Source organism: Vitis vinifera, chromosome 1, assembly GCF_030704535.1.
Source record: "Vitis vinifera cultivar Pinot Noir 40024 chromosome 1, ASM3070453v1".
NCBI classification, from domain to species: Eukaryota; Viridiplantae; Streptophyta; class Magnoliopsida; order Vitales; family Vitaceae; genus Vitis; species Vitis vinifera.
In genome coordinates, this window is record NC_081805.1 from 27,376,826 (window position 1) to 27,394,939 (window position 18,114).

An 18,114-nucleotide genomic window follows, 5' to 3' on the forward strand; every position below is an offset into this window, starting at 1 on the left:
CATGTCTGTTTGGTTGTTAGATATCCAACTTCTTCAACTGCCATGAGATGATGCAGGTTGCTAAGCTAAAATGAAGAAAGGAGAGGCCGTCACCAACTTACTACTTACTTCGATGCCAGGTTGCCCGCTGCTATGTGATGTTCAAGAAGATACCTTGGACCACAGGATGTCTCGATTGTTTGGAAGGTAAGAGCTGGTTTCGTGTTCTAGCTTGTCTAAGAGCTCAATTTGCCTCCATCATTTGTCGATCGACTTAAGCTTTTCTCAAGTTTGCTTCTGCCATTTTTGAAGGGTTTGGTGGGCTCTTTATGGCTCACAGTCACTTCCCTTCTCTGTCATTTACCAAAAAACTGATCCCATTAGTGATTGGTTGTTGAGGCATATTCTCGAAATGCCGGTCTGTGGCATTACGGGTATGATTCGTTAATTTGCCGAGTTGTGCACAATGAGTAGACAAAAGTTGATTTATTTTACTCCTACCCTTCTAGTTACATCATTTAAATGTTGAAGTTCAGGATGAAGATGTCGTATTCATTATACTGCAGATTGTCGAAGTCCACCTTTCGAACTTGAAGCCCTATTCTACATAAACGACTTACTCTCAAAGTCTCACTTAGACTTCTTCCTATACATTACATGGACTAGTCCCTCTCCACTAAAATCTCAAAAATACACTAACCTCCTTGCAAGCCCTGCCCTTTTTAACGCAAGGGAGTCTGTTTGGTAATATTTTCTATTTTTGAGAGCAACTCTTAAAAGGGGTTTTCAATTGTTTTTAAATTTATGTTTAACAACTTAAATGTAAAAAAAAAAAAATCAATTATTTTACAGAAAACTGTATAAAAAACACTTCAAAGCATCTTAAATATGTTTTCAAAAACATGTATTTAGAACAAATTCTTAAAAAACTGTTTTCAAGTAAAAAATTGCCATTTTAAAGTTAGAAAATTATTTTTTTTCCAAACAGGTCCTTGTTTCCCCTCTCTCGCAATGAACCTCAGCTTCACGGTGCCTTTGCATTTCCGGAACATATGATTTTGCCAGAGACATGGGTAATGTACTGCATTTTGGAGCCGGGGGTCTAACAAACCAAGCACAATAGATGATCAAATGTCCAAACCCACCAGTACTTGTCAACTAAGATAGCTTACCTTAACCACAAGGAGGGGGATGCCGAAGCTGCAGGTACATGCGAAGAAATGATCAGGGCTGTATTTTTGGAGCCCCTTTTAAACTCTAATTCACTGGCCTTAAAGAAATTCTGCAAGGTCCATGGGGCCATAACCATATATCGTTCACTTTATCCACCAAAAGAATACAGATACATTAACCCGAATTTTCCTTATCTTTGTTATATATAATTCTCAAGCTTAGCGTACACCTTATAGAACATGAAAGGTAAATCTCATTCTCAAGCTTAGCGTACACCTTCTAGAACATGAAAGGTAAATCTCAGGGTAGTTGAATTCGCTAATTAGCTATCTTGGATAGGAACTAAAGGCAGCTTGCCTCCATATACATCTGGGAGCTGGTTCTCATCAATATCACCGAGCAGAGTCGACTTGATATTTTTGTTCTCGACAAAGATTATCTGCAAGTTTACATAGAAACAGACTCAGTTGAAGCCATGAAAGCTTTTCTGAAACTCCTCGAGTTAATGGTATGTAAATGAAGGGTGCTTCTTTGCAGTCTATAGAACCTAACATAGGGTAAATTTTGAGAATTTTGGTGTTTTGGGATAAAGGGCAAGTTTGAATTTCTCAAAATCTTGGAATTTTCATCCTAATTCATTCTCATACAGAATTATTTATTCTTTGTGTAGAAGAAGGAAAATAAGTAAAATAAATTCAAAATAGACATGCAAAAATAATTTATTAACTTTAAATATTTTTTTTTCCCTTCACTTTTTCTATCTTCCTATATTTCCTCACTATTTTATTTCCATCATATTTTCTAGAAGTCAAACATAAAGTAAATGATTTTAAATTAGCCAAAAGCGCACACAAAGGCATAAAGGGTGTACATAAGACACCAAAAGCCATACTCGGTAAAGCGAAACAGAAAAAACAACACTCTTACTTTACTTAAAAGCTTAACCAATTAATAAAATCAATCATTGACAAGAATCTATCTCCTATATGTACCCTAATCCATTCCAAAAAATGTACATAAAAGATTGTTTAATTGCTTGACTCCCTCCTTCCACATGGTCCAAAGTATTATATTAACTACACTATAATTTATAACTTGATTAAAACAGTATGAAATTATTGGTAATAGGAGAAAAGAATGGACTAATGGGTCATTATGATGAAAACATGACATGGAAATGTGTTTCATCTTGAATGAAAAACTTAATTGTTTCTTGGCTCGTACCTTTTTCTTAGAAGTTATATCACTATTGTAACAGCTCTAGCAAAAACTATCGTGATAAATCTTATACACTCGGTTCAATGTTTAAGGATGTTTGGGATCGTTTTTGAAATTAGTTCTCAATAATTGATTTTTAAGAATAGTTCTTAAAGACAATTTTCAATTGTTTTCGAAAGCAAAATTCTAATAAGGAACTCAAACATAAAAGCCCATTCTTTGGCTTGTTCTCCATAAAGGTACTATGTACTCATGTACAATGCAAAAATTTCCAAAGTATTTTCTATATTTTTAATTTTGATTCAAAACACTCTACAAAAAACAACTGAAGAAACCTCAAATTTGTTCTAAAAAATAACATGTTTTCAAAACAAATTCTGAAAGAACTATTTTTGTCAAGTGTTTTTTATTAATTAAAAAACCTTTGTCAAGAACAGTTTCCAAACAAAGTCTTATTTTGCCTTTGTTCTAGGCCTCTATATATGCATAATAAATGCATGAATATATAGATCTAGCAAAAGAAGAAGTTCAGCACTTTACCTTCTTTTTGGTTTTACTGTCAATAAATGGGTAGACAACCTTCCATGCAGTCATAAATACATAAGGTACATGGACTAGAAACAGCTTGCCCAGCCTCTCTGGGTAACAATCCTGCCATAGAGACAACAAAATAACTCCTATCAGCTTTTCTGGTGAAACCCTATTTCCTCACTACTGGTCCTTTACTGCAATATCCTGTTATTGTTGCTTAAATTCTAGGTTTAATCTGGGTATCAGGAAGCAAAATTTCATGAAAAGAAGGGTGATGCATTGCATTCCTATCAAGTTATTGGTGGGTTTGTAGCAAAGTGCCATAGGGTGGAAGATCAAACCTGCAAGATCGATAGAGCTGCAAGGTATGCGCGAATGTCACTGTTAGTGTATCCCCATCCTTCAATGTCAGCAATGGAGATAAACTTTTCCTCTCCTCCTGGCATACTGAAAATGGAGATGATGATTAAGATTAGATGCTTGAGTCATTGTCCAAGATACATTTTTGATAGGCAAACAAAGCAATTTATTAATAAATGCCTAATAAAAGGGCACACAAAAGTATGTGAGACGTATACAAGGATGCCATAAGGCAAAGAACAGGAAGAGGGAAAACAAAAAACACTCCTCCCTTTACTTGTAGCCTAACCAATCAATCAAAAAAATCTATGATAGATATATGGACACCTTTCTCTAAACCCCCATTTGACCCACTCCAAAAATTTAGTCTTAAAAGAGGATTTAAGCTCTTGACTGGATGGCTCTACATTTTCAAAAGCCCTAATATTTCTCTCTTTCCAAATAGTCCAAAACAAGTACAAAGGAGTAGCTTTTCATGCTTTTTTCCTCTTGTTCCCAACTAATGGTCCATGCCAACATCTGAAAAAGTTTAACCTCCTATTTATCATATTTGAAAAGAATCCTAAGGTCCATTGGTACTAGAGAACACACATGACCTTATTGTTCATAGGACGAGAAGGGTGGTACTCCATTGACAACTTACACAATCCTCCAAATGAGAAAAAGCATTTTGAATTTTGGGAGGTTGATTTTTAGAACATATGCTAGATGATCACATCTGAATCATTTTTATACATGGCATATCCAGATTTATTATTATAGCAAAACACTCAACCAAGAAAAACTGATACCCTTTTGTTTTCGAGAGTTCCATCTTACCTGGCACAGATTTTTTCAAGACTGTAGACAACAAAACCTGTAACAAAAAAGAAATACACCAGTTTAGCTGAATGTAGATGCTGGTTACATTATAAACAAATTTAGGTCATCAGAAGTTCCAAAACTAGATTATATGAATTGGGAAAACTAGATTATATGAATCAGGAAATGATCATACGCTTGAACTCCTCTAGGTTCCCTTTGTAGGGTTTATGTCTGGCACCATAGACGACTGTTATGGGGCGTCCCTTCTTGTCTTGACCTTGCATAAACAACTTGTTCTGAGCAAGTTCATTTGGAATCTCTGATGCAGATATGTAACCATTAGGCATAAAAGCCCGCCTCCAGCCCAGGTACTTCAGCAATAAGGCAGAAGCCTTATCAATGTCTAGATCACGAGCTCGCAGGAATCGCCGGATCATAAAATCGTCCAAGTCCTGTAAGCCCAAAGAAAACACAGACAAACAGCTCACATAGTCACATATAGCATACCCATCACACAAGCAAAACAAGAAACAAATACAAATAAAGCCCTCTGATAAACCGGGTGTGCCTGCACTTTGGCAAGCAAACTGGTTCTGAATATAAGCACAAAGGAAATTATTTTAGCTGGAGAAAAATCATCTGTTTTCCATTTTTTTCCCTTGATCTGAGATTGAATTTTCAATGATGAACCTTGTTTTTTGGTCTTCTACCTCCAATTCTGAGAGATTCAATTGCAAGCTTAAATACCAATGTGCAGTGGCCAAAATCAAATACTTAAGCCTTGTATCATACCATTTTGGATGAAACTAAATGATCTGATCTTCATATTAGAGGCTTTACCCATGACAACAAAATCATGAAAATGAAAATAAACCAGTTTTCTAAAATTCTTTCACCCATAAGTGAAATCAAAGTTGTGTGTCATCTGGTCCCTGATACACAACAGAAAACCCAGCAAAAAGAAGAGGGATGGTAGAATTCTACAACTAGAGGAATTATATTTGTTGGATTCCTCAGCCACAGAAATAGAGGTAGCAGAAAATTATAGAAATTGAAGAATGCAGAGAACAATCAAATCCCATTTTATCTGTACACCCCCTTGTGGATCCACAAGGTACACCATGAAAACCCAAAATGAAAAATAAAGTTTTCTTTTCTTTTCTTTTCTTTTCTTTTTTATTTCCCTTCTCACATTCCATACTTCCAGTATTCCTAGCGTGGGCAGTGCCCATACGGGTTAACAATAAAGAAAAAGAAACGGGAAAGAGAAAAGGAGAATCAGGGGAAATAAGAACCTTGGAAGAGGGATCTGCACTTTCCACACGAGCTCTCATGAGACCCACTTTTCTTTTCTCTATTTCATTGCTTTCCAAGCTATCTTGCAACCCATTTGCCTCCACCTCCATCTCCAAGAATAGAAAGAATAGAAAAAAATAAAAAATCTCTGCAACCAAAGCTCCTCTCCTCCACCAGATGGTCCTCTTCTCTAACCTCCAACTATGCACAGAAAATAAGGTTTTGAAGCGAGAGAGGGAGGGAGAGAAAATTGGGTCAACTAACTAACAACTATGAATAAATGCATGCAGATATCATGATTGCTGGAAACAAGAGGTGGGATTTCGTTTAAAATTCAAACACCCCTTAGACTTTGAAAGGGAAAACTCTGTTTTTTTTCTTCCGTTTCGGATGGTGGTGGGTGGTGTTTTAGTAGTAGTGAACTGTAGAGATTGTAGACGTGGAAATTAGAGACCCTTTAAGATGCCATAAATTGACCTAACTTATTAGAGCCAATTTTCTGGCTTTCCAACCAACCCCACATTAAGTAAGGTAACCTTCTGGGCAGTGCCCACACACAGAAAAATCTGGAATAGTCCTCTTGGGGGTTGGCGTGTGAAATGATTCATTTATTTCATTTTGTTGCAATCAAGACATGAATGTTATTATGACAAATTATTAAAAGATTTGTTTCCATACAAAATTTTTATTTCAAGTAAAACAGGAAGTAATAATCAAGACATGAATATTTTTATCATGTTTTTATTGAGCAAATTTATTCAGTAAAATAATTCTCAATTAAAAAAATATAAGAATATATAAAATAAAATAAAATAAAAACTCAAAATAATGTTTTGTTTGATTATAAGAAAATACTAAAAAAAAATATGGTATAATTTTTTTATTTTTTTATGTTTGATTTTATTATAAAAATATCAAGTAAAATCAACTATAGTCAAAATTAATTAAAAATTTATCTATTTTTATATAAAAGAGATAAAATAAGATAAATAATTTTAAAGTAATATATAAAATAATTTATGATTTTAAATTTATTTTTTCTCGTCTATATTTAAAAATAAAATAAAATCAATTATACTATAAAATTTTTCTTAAAGTAAATAAAATATTTTATATTATGAATTCTATTGATAAAAAAAAGGCTTTTGATTTAGAAAATAACTTTATAGAATTGCTTTTTAAAAAGTGGTTTTTTGGCTTATGAATCTATCTTTTTAGAGTGACGTGTTTTTAACTTTAGCTTATCTTAGAAGCAGAAGCTAGAAATAAAAATCTATGGTATTTTATATTTAATCAGTTGTATCAAAATGTATGGTTGAAATTGATTAAGCGAAAATAATAAATAAATATAATATCCAAAAAGTCCTTTTGTGAAAATACGAGGAAATTCGGTGTGATGGGGTCAAGTTATGATTCATCAATGCTAGCAATGACCTCTATTTCATTTTGGGTTATTTGATTAAAAAATTATTTCAAAACCTAAAATTTAAAATTTAATTTTTTTTTGTCTTATTTGAACAAAAATACTCTTATTATTTTCTTATAAAAATAACATTTTCTTTTTAAAATTTACATATAAATACTTGAAATGACAAATAATATTTATATAAAAAAATATATTGTTTTTTAAGAAAAAACATGAAAATGGTTAGATTTGTAATTTGAAAATTATTTAATTCTTTTTAATCAAATATTTCATTTTTATTAATGCGAATTATTCTCCTAGTAGGCAGTTTAAGCTACCTAATTTAAAAAATAATAAGGAAAATAAAAAAGAGAAAAATAAAAAATAAAAAATAAAAAATAAAAGAATAAAATAACAAGAGGAAAAAAAGGTGAATATTAAAGAGAGAAAAAAAGTATAAAAGGAAATACAAATACATCTAGATAAAATTATATTTTAAGTTTTGGAAAAGTAAACATAAATTTTGTTTATCACCTTTATTTTTATCAAAATATATATATATATATATATATATATATATATATATATATAATGCAATTGATATAATCAGATAAAGTGTTAGTATTGTTAAAAGATGGATTTGTGGGGAAGGAATCTTTTACAAAAGGTAGAGATTCCGAGCGATCGGACCTCCTTAAATAGGCAAAAAAAGAATCTTGAATAGTAACCATGAACAGTATATCCGTACTTGAATAGTGAATAGTGAATAGTAAGATTTATCGAAATCCCCCGAAAAACCCTCTTTCGGCTGAGAAGACTTCTGGCAGGCTGTTTTATACTGTGTAAACACATGCTTGCTGCTTTTGGAACAGAAACTGCAAAGTTTGAAATATTCTTGTTGATCGACCATCATGAGAAATCCTTACGATGATCTTCAAGAAGCTTAATATCTTCAGTAATAGCCATGGTTGGAAGAGGGTGTAACTTCTTGCCACAGAAAAATTTGATGACAAGAATCTGCAGCAATAAGATGTCCCATATTTTTTGGAAAAGCCTCAAAATCCCTGCAAATAATTCTGGCTCTCCAGTGTTTGATTTGTTTAATAATGAGTTCAGCACAAATATCAGAAAATAATAGAGGGTAAGACAGCCATATATATATATATATTAAATTCTTTAAAAATAATTTAAGTTTTATGAACTCATTAGTTAAAGATGTTATCTTGGATAGTTAAATGTACTACTTATATAGTTCAAATGTAGTACCTGAATTCTTTAATTAAAAAATAGATAAATTTTTAATTATTTTTAAATAGATGCGTAAAGTTTAAATTTTATAACTTGAATTTATATTTTTTAAACCATAATGGCGAAGGTTTGAACTTCCCATTGGCATTAACCGTGGTATTGTTTTGTAACAACTTGAATTTTCCATGCCTATTTGAACACATTTTTTAAAAAATAAATTTAAAAAAAAAATTAATTATTTTTTTAAAACAAAATTTTATTTGAAAACTCAAATATGAAAAACAACTTTTGATGTAATTATTCATAAAAGTACTACAAGGTAAATATATATTAAAACATTTTTAATAGTTTTTATTATTATTCACAAAACGTTATAAAAAAATAACCAAAAAAATACCTAAATTTTATATTAAAAAAATAATTTATTATCATAAATTTATCAAATATATTTTTTGAATTAAAAAAATTGTTTTAAATCCCGGGCTTCCAATAATAATCTTGTTATTGTTCAGTTATTTGACTTATTTCTAAAAATTGAAAACTTTATAATTTCCATGATAAAAGGAATAGTCTTACAAATTCTATTATTTAGTTAGTAAAATATAATAAATATGATAAGATACTTGAAAATATATTTCATTTTATATTTAGTGATAAAATACATTATTCTATCTCTCATACATGAAATTTGTTAATCTTAGCTTAAAATATGAGATATACATATCTCATGCGTCGTAAATTTGTTATTTTTATTGATTTTTTTATTTTTTTATTTACTTATTTTAAAAAATAATTAAAAAATTATAAATTTATAGTGCAAAATAAGAAATAAGAAATAAGTTTAATAAATTGTAAAATAATACTAATATCTATATATATATATATATATATATATATATATATATATATATTACTTAATATATACAAATTATTTTTATGTGCTAAATAAAATAATATAACAATTTGTATTAAAAAGTTTTAAGTATTTTTATCATGAATATTAATAGCAAGTAAATAAAAAATTACTTATTAAATTTTAAATCGTAGAAAATTTTCTAACTAATACAAAAGATATTTAAATTTTTTCTATTCAACATGGATAATTATTGAACAACTACAAAATTACTATTTGCCTTTCTCTCTTCAATTATCTTACAATGTCATTTATTTGCTTAAAAATTGTAAAAAATATCAACACTTAATTTATCCACCTAACATGTTTACCTTAGAATTAATTAGATTGACTTTACAATCGTCTCCATACCAATCCAAGAGTATGGTAGACTCTTCATGTATCAAAATATCTTTAAGATGTTTCCATCAAACCTAAGTTTGAAGCAAGGTGTAGGAAGTTCAATTGGGTCCAACATATTTGATGGTGTCGTTGGCTTCCTTCATTACATTTACGGAGGAAGCCAAACACAACGACAAAATAGGAAGGGTTGGAGCCTTTCAAGTGAAAAGCTTGAGATGGAAGAGGACCACTTTTGTGAAAAAAAACGACAAATAGTCATTATGGCATGTTTCTATGATTAATGAATGAGGTAATACAAGTAACCTTATGCTATTAGCCCACCTATGTGCTTATATAATAAAAAAATCCAAAGCACATCATTTTATCCTTTGAGATTTTCTCTCATCTTGTGGTTTTGGAAAAATATGAATAAAAAAATATGATGAAAAAAAAGAAGAAAAAAATTAAAAAATAGATTTAAAATTAATAAATTATTTTATATATTATTTTAAATTTATTTCACTTCATTTTCGTCTTCTATATAAAAAGTAAATAATTTAAAAATATATACATTTTTAACTAGTTTTAATTTATTTTTTGTATTAGAAACCAAAAATAGCAAAATTATTTTTTTAAAATTTTTTTTCTTTTATTAATACTTTTTGAGAACTAAACATAGTCCAAATGTTTTAGAAAAAAAAAGTAATATAATTCTATTTATAATTAGAGATCCAATTTATATAAATGTTTCAATACAAACAAATATCATAATAAAAATAAATTTCGAGAAAATTTTCTATTTTCCAATTTAATTAAATCTTAATATAAAAATATCATATTAATAGAATCTTTTTATTTAAATATGATTTTTTTTTTTTTTTTGGGTCATCCAATGTAATGAAATTTTACAAAATCAAGAATACTTTGGCTAGATTGATGAATTTATGTAACTTTGGCCTACCACCATACATGAACATGATGTGTCAAAAATGGATCATTTGCAATAATCCAACCCATGGGCAAGATGATTCACACTTTTGGAAAAATAAAAATACATGATTGTTTTATCCTTTTAATCAAATAATCCTAAAGTTTGTTTTCCCACATGTAGCCACGTGGACAAAAATTGGGATCTCATATGCCAATGTATGTTTAGAAAAGATCAAGTTTTAGCTTTCGATGAATGAGGACAAATACTTCATTTTCTTTTCTCCTTCAGTGGCCAACTCTCTGATATGATATAGAAATGCTTTCATAATAAATTCTATGACACGTGTATCAGACCATCAGTGCCTGTAACTTCTCTACCACATTTAATGATGAAGCATTGATATAGCAATGTGAATGGAGTTGGGTTATTCAAGCATTTTAAGATGGTTACGAAAGATTGCCTCCCACCTCTTTCTTTCTTTTTTTTTTAATTATTATTACTATTATTATTATAGCTTTTTGTCTCCGTATAATTGAGAGAAGTTAAGTCATATTTAACACAAGTTCAATTACATTAAAAAAAAATCAATTTAAACTTAATCCAACTTCATCTTATTTTTATTTATGTTTTTTTTAATATTGTGTTTGGCTTAGATAGGTAATGATAAACTTAGACGATGTTTGACAGTGATTTTAATAAATATTTTTAAAACTTAAAAATATAAATTTTTAAATGTTAAAAAAGTTAAAACCACTTCATGGAATTATTATTAAACGTGTTCTTATAATGTATTTGACAGTAATTCTATAAAACGTTTTTAATATTTTTAACACTTAAATGATATGATTTTTAAAATATAAAAATTGTTAGAAATATTTCCTAAAATCACTTTCAAACATATTCAAATTGATTTTTTTTAATAATATAAGTATTTTTTTTAGATTTTTTAAAGTATTTCATAAAATTTGTTAAACACCTATTTTATTTTTCAAAAACATTTTTTAGGCTAAAAAATACTTTCTAAAATCATTAAATGAATGCTTAAATTGATTGGATTAATTTGGAAACATAAATCAAATTTGAATTGTATAAAGTTGATATTGATTTAACTCACCCATAATTACTTTTTAAACTTAGTTTGTGTACCTCTATCCAAAAATTTAAACGGTAAATGATATAATGTTTCAAAATAATAATAAAAAGGAAAAAATAAATTTATCTATTTTTCTAATAAAATAAAATATTTTAAAATTATGTAATCAAATTATGAAATATTAAATAGGTTTTGAGTTAGGTTCAGATTACTTGAATTAAGTTGGGTTTGAGGAAAAATGAACCTAAACCCAATCAACTTATTAAAAATGATTGCTTAAACCACCTAATAAATAAGGCTAGGTTAGGTTAGGTCAAGACACCTAAGTTACACTTCCATGTTTAGTTATGGTATCATTACACTCTTATCAACACAGACTGAGAGAAAGCTTAAAGTGCTCAATTGGGCTGAATCCACCTTGATAAGAGACTTATTTTGCACCACCATGTAGGCCCAAAGAGCCCAATTGCCCAATTGGGGAATGAGTACCCTGTCAATGGATTTGGTTTGTTATCGAGTAGAAGACATGATGGAGATCTTGCTTTGGTAACTAAAGCTAAAACCTCGTAAGACAAAATAACTAAAACAAATGGAGTTGAGTATGTTGCGTTGTTAAACGAATCCTTCCATCAAAACCCCATAACCAAAGAGGATGAAGGATAAACCTATATAATGGTTCGAATCAATATTTTTTGATATGAAAAATGAAAGAATTATTGTAAACCGATTCCAAGTTGAAGAAAAAAAAAGAATTGAATATTCAATTAAATTTTTTGAAAAACTGATTAATCGAACGAGAATAAAGATAGAGCTTCAATTATTTGAAGTAATTTTGAATTTATTTTGTAAATTTGGAAACTCTTTGGATTTCCCTTGCCAAGTTCCAATCTTTTTGAATTGTAGCTTAAAAGTCAAGTTTGTTTTATTTATAGATATTAAACACTAAATTTTAATGATTTTTCAATTGCTTAGAAATATTTTTTTTAATTAAAATTAATATTTAGGCATATTTAAAAGAACTATGATAGTATTTAACCCTTGAAATATTATTTAAAATATAGTTGGTAGTCATCAACTTTTTGGCTAAATGAGTTTATCAAATTTATATTTTTATTTATTTTAATAATTATATTTGAATTGTCATAATTTTTATATATATACACATATATCTTTTATTTAAATTGGAAGATAATTTATTTTGGGACATGCTGCACGTGATATTATTTTATTTATAAAAAAATTATGTCACATTGTCACAATTTAAATTAATTTTTTTGGGGTTATTTGATTAAAAGAGCCTCTCAAAACCCAATTTTTGAAATTTAACCTCTCATCATTTTTTTAGCATCATTTGGACAAAAATATCCTCATTATTTTATTGTAAAAATAAACATTTCTTTTAAAACCTACATGTACATACTTAAAATAAAAAATAATATTTATGTGAAAAATTGATTACTTTTAAAAAAAATATATAAAAATAGTTAGATTTCCTATTTTGGGAATTATTTCATTATTTTTAACCAAATATTTCATTTTTTTTTAGACATGACTAATTTGGGCATGTAGTAGTAAATTGTAGAAGATTAAAATTTGACCTTCCAAGAGAGGGAGATTGTTTAATCCGACGGACAAGGGAGAGGAAGACCATTTAATCGGATGGACACGTAGCTGGAGTAAAATTCTAAGTTTTGATAGCAATTCCTAAAATTTATTTATTTATTATTTTCGAGTGTAAAATTCCATTTAAAAGTCAATTATAAAAACACTTTCTAACTCATTCTTCGAATTGGTTTCATTCACTTACATACATCGGAATATTTCGGAGCAATTCTTAATATTTATAATTATTTTTGGAACAATCTATAAAAAAAACATTTGAAAAACACTTGGATTTATTTTGAAAAATTTTCATTTATACCTCTAGACTGAAGGAAATGAATAAATGAGACAGAATGAAACTCATAAAAATGTCGGTCGGATTTTGATACGATGCAGATCGGGTCCTCGTCCTCTATAATATTTTAACAATAAGATTTACATCACATCACACCGATTCTTCCGAAATCAACGGTGGAGAACACAGAGAGAAAGACTTTGGTGGGACAGAAGAGGCGAATGTATTAACTACTATAAGCCTTCAAACAGCCTGCTTGGTGTATGAGATAGACCTGTCATCAAACCCCTCTGATTCAAGCATTACCTGCAAATCCCGTTCACCAAAACGCGTCGTTTCGACCCTTTTCTCCGTTTCTTCAAGCAACTCTTCTCATTGTTTTCTCTATCAGTCCTTGTGACCTGAAACTTCCAATTTGTTATTCAGTGTCAAAACCTATACTCTAAGAAAGCCTTTCAACCACTGCCCCATACGACGTCCCAACCACATTGTCTCCATAAAAGTATTGCCCTCTTCGTCTTCTTCGGGACGAACCCACAGAAACCCAGTTCGATTTCTTCATCGGTTTCATTGATCTGGGGGTTTTGGGGTGAAAAGAGAAAAAAAAAATGGGGGTTTGGATTTGGGTTTTGGTTTTTGGGTTTGTTTGGGGAATTGGTGCTCATGGGCTTGACCGTCATCCACATACGGAGCGAATTTCAGGTGAATTAGCTCTGAAATAGTTCTTTTTGTCTTTTCTTTTTTGGTGATTTGATTTGGGTTTTTGCTGTTTTTGTGAACTCTTGTTTAGGTTGAAGATTGAAACTACAGGGATTTTACTTGGTTTATGGATTTGTACTTGTTTCTGCTTTTGTGCCTTTGAGTTCTGTTCTTAATGGAAGTGAATGTTGGTTGAATCAGAACAAGTATGGCTATAGTTGATTTGAAATCAGTTTGTGCTTTAGATTTCGTGGGACTCAGTCAAGATGAAATTTGGGGACTTGACCTTCTCCCCTTCTCCCTTTCCTCCCTTCTCCCCTTCTCCATAATCAGCACCACGAACAAATAAAAAAGAACACCATTTCTGGGTTTTTGGGCTCATGGAATGCTTTTGTCTGGTGGCTAGAGCTGGGTGGGAAGTGAAGGTTTTCTGTGGTTTGAATATAGATAATATCCTGGTTTTATAGACTTGGATTGCAGGTTCTATATCATTGTGTATTTGAAATTCAATTGTTCATATTATTTGCTTTTCCATCATATCATTTTTCTTTAGAGGAGATTAGCTCCATGATTAGACGAGGAACAGGGACAATTAAGGCTTTGTATGGATCTTTTGAGTATGAGAGCTTAAGAAGGGAATTTTTTATCATCAAAGTTCCCGAGAGTTAAACAATTCTAAGTTCTCTTGAGCAGTTTGATTTAATGGGGACTCTGAAGCATGTAATCTGATCTCCACTTTGGGTTTCAATGAATGCAGGAAGTGCTGGTGATGTTTTGGAAGATGATCCAGTAGGAAGGTTGAAGGTTTTTGTGTACGAGCTTCCAAGCAAATACAACAAAAAGATCCTTCAGAAGGACCCCAGATGTCTCAACCATATGTTTGCAGCTGAAATTTTCATGCATCGGTTCCTCTTGTCCAGCCCTGTTCGAACCCTCAATCCTGAGGAAGCAGATTGGTTTTACACTCCAATATACACAACTTGCGACCTTACACCAAATGGCTTGCCATTGCCCTTCAAATCACCAAGGATGATGAGAAGTGCAATACAGCTCATTTCTTCAAACTGGCCTTACTGGAATCGGACAGAAGGGGCTGATCACTTCTTTGTTGTGCCTCATGACTTTGGAGCCTGCTTTCATTACCAAGTAAGACCCTCGTATTCTTACATACTAGTTAGGATTTTTTTCAAAATCTAGTACTTATATCTTGATATTGGTATGCTACATACAATGCTTTCTTGTCCTGGTGAACTACAAGAAGGGAAGGTTGATACCCCTTCTGGTTTTTTCCAGTCTGATTTGAGTTGGAAAAGTTATCTGATTGGATAACTGTACTATCCACAGATTCTGGAATGATTCACCCTTTGTTGTGTCCACTACTTTCCTAGTCCCTTAAGTTCACCAGGATGTCAATCATATAACACTATTACCTCTTTTCACTTAAGGTAGACAATACCTGCGAAATTTCTTCTCATACTACAGCAACAACATTCTTGGCATTATGCAATATAACGGATGCCCTGACAAACTCAGGAGGGTTGTACTAGAGAGGATCAATCTGCTGCTTGAAGTTTCATGTTACACTAATAAGAATATATAATAATTCAAGTCATGATTAAATCTCGAGAGAATTGAAAAAAAAAAGTTACGACAATCAAATAAATAACAAATAATCATTCCTATATGCATAGACACTTATAGTACTAATGTGCCGGTCTACTACACTGTTTCTTAATATTTAGGTGTTAGAGATGATATTCTTATTGTCAAAGACATGGTCAACCCTTCTATATATCACCCATGTCTTCACCCGCAATAATTTTAGCAAGTTTTTTGGCATGTCTTTTTTTGATGTCATTATAATTTTAGAAAAAAAAGAAAAAGAAAAAAAGAAACCTGAATGATGTACTTTGCTTTATTCTTTCTTTTTCAAATTTATATTACAAAATATTCAAAACGTATATGCAGAATTTAACCAAAATTAGGTTTAATTGTATAAATACATAACATTATCTAAGCGGAAACATATGTGTCTACAAAAGGCAATAGCTATCTTCAGATTTAAAGGGAAAAGTAGGTGGAAAGAAAATGCAATTAAGAAACTTGCATTGTGCCTCTAGAGTGTGGTACATACCGTAAAAGCTTCGCTAGGTGAATGCATTGTATAAACCACCCAAGCTCACTGAAATCTGATACTCATTGAATGAGTCATAGGTTTTGTAGGTTTTTATCTTACACCTTGTTTCCAGATTAAGCACAAGAAATTGATTTGTGTCAGTTGATATATCTAACAACATCCTATGCTTAAGACCCTGAGAAAAAGGTAGCTTTTTCTTGCTTCTTTTTGTCAAATTGTGGCTGGAACAAGGTTCCCATCTAAGTTTATGTTTTTCAGGTTCATATGAATGCGAAATCCTGCCTACATTTGAATTGAAAAATATTCGTTGTACTTTATCTTGGCATAACTCACATGTGAGTGTTCCATCTTTGTTCGTATTGTGTAGGAAGAGAAAGCTATTGAACGGGGGATTCTCCCATTACTCCAACGTGCAACCTTGGTTCAGACTTTTGGACAAAGGAACCATGTGTGCTTGAATGAGGGTTCAATCACAATTCCGCCATATGCTCCCCCACAAAAAATGCAGGCCCACCTAATTCCCCAAGAAACCCCTCGGTCCATCTTCGTTTACTTCCGTGGTTTGTTTTATGATGTGAATAATGACCCTGAAGGTGGTTACTATGCAAGGTATGTGGGTTAGTGTTTTTTTTTTCCTTTTTCTTTTCCTCTTATTGAGAATTGCATTGAAATTTGATACCATGGGCAATTCAATAATAGGGGTTAGGTTTGGTGATTCCTACTTGCAGTCACCACATCAGTCCTGAATCAATGTGAATTATCACCACACAGATGTGATATTTCATCAAATGTGGTACAACATCTATTAAATATGTTCACCAAGTAAGTTACCAACCTCTGGGACCAAGCAAAAGGACATTTTGAATGAAGCAGGTGGTGACCAATAAAATATGTATTTAATGTGTAAATTATGTTTGGAAGTAGGGTTTAAATACTAGACCCAATCTGGAGTAAATCGTGATCTCCAAAATGTTCTTATGAGCTAATCTTTTGCTCATCATCTTGGGTTTGCTAGTTGGAGAAGGCCTACTTTGGTGTGGCTGAATCCGAGCTTGGTTAAAGCACCCACGTCCTACCCAGTATTCGATGTTTTCTTATAGCCTTTATTAAGGGATCATATGTATTATGTTGTTAACTTGCATAAAAATTTAAGATATGTATTAGTACTTATCTGCCTTTTGTAGGAAACAAGGAAGCAACATCTTGTATGATACATGGCTTTGTCTTTTATATTAGGTCCTTTGGGTTGAATGAATCAACTCCTATCTAACTCTTTTAATTGATTGACAGAGGTGCAAGGGCAGCAGTTTGGGAGAACTTTAAGGACAACCCGCTCTTTGACATCTCCACTGAGCACCCAACGACATATTATGAAGACATGCAACGTGCTATTTTCTGTCTATGTCCCCTGGGTTGGGCCCCTTGGAGCCCCAGGCTAGTTGAGGCAGTGATATTTGGCTGCATCCCTGTCATCATAGCAGACGACATTGTCCTACCCTTTGCCGATGCTATCCCATGGGAGGAAATTGGAGTGTTTGTAGCAGAAGAAGATGTCCCTAACCTTGACACCATCCTTACATCCATTCCACCAGAAGTAATCCTACGAAAACAGAGGCTGCTAGCTAATCCTTCAATGAAGCAGGCAATGTTGTTCCCCCAGCCTGCCCAATCAGGAGATGCTTTCCACCAGATACTGAATGGTCTAGCTCGCAAGTTGCCGCACAACAAGAATGTTTACTTGAAGCCTGGGGAAAATGCCTTAAATTGGACAGCAGGGCCTGTAGGAGACCTAAAACCATGGTGACAGAAGCAGCTTTTTTCATCCCAGCACATTTTTTTATTCCCCTTTCACTGTTTTGCCCTGTCTCTAACCAGCTGGAGTTTGTATCAAACTGTCAAGTATGCTGAGTCCATACCCAGATGTAAATCCCCATTGTTCTTATTTTAATCTCACCATTTGTTGAGATACTTAAATGGTGAGATGCTTAACAGTTTCAACACATATGCCATTTTGTAGGTATAGGTGTTTGGCGTAGTGCTTGTGCTTTGCAACACTTATTGTTTGATTTAAGTCAAAGGTTCTACATTTTGGTTTTTGTCCAATTCTAA

The 18,114-nt window shown here is 31.5% G+C and overlaps 2 protein-coding genes across 2 annotated transcripts; one reads left to right on the forward strand and one right to left on the reverse strand.

Moving 5' to 3' along the window:
• Nucleotides 1-1,275: 1,275 nt before the first annotated feature.
• On the reverse strand, nt 1,276-5,856 carry LOC100252364 (uncharacterized). Its single transcript, XM_002271405.5, has 6 exons — nt 5,361-5,856; nt 4,259-4,517; nt 4,081-4,117; nt 3,243-3,348; nt 2,911-3,021; nt 1,276-1,591 (listed from the first exon to the last, which is right to left on the reverse strand). The coding sequence occupies exons 1-6, from the start codon at nt 5,469-5,471 to the stop codon at nt 1,475-1,477; spliced, it is 741 nt and encodes a 246-aa protein (XP_002271441.1). The 5' UTR covers nt 5,472-5,856; the 3' UTR covers nt 1,276-1,474.
• A 7,363-nt stretch (nt 5,857-13,219) lies between these two features.
• LOC100852698 (probable beta-1,4-xylosyltransferase IRX10L) lies at nt 13,220-18,101 on the forward strand. Its single transcript, XM_003631316.4, has 4 exons — nt 13,220-13,871; nt 14,626-15,014; nt 16,373-16,614; nt 17,296-18,101. The coding sequence occupies exons 1-4, from the start codon at nt 13,778-13,780 to the stop codon at nt 17,807-17,809; spliced, it is 1,239 nt and encodes a 412-aa protein (XP_003631364.1). The 5' UTR covers nt 13,220-13,777; the 3' UTR covers nt 17,810-18,101.
• The last annotated feature ends 13 nt before the right edge of the window (nt 18,102-18,114 follow it).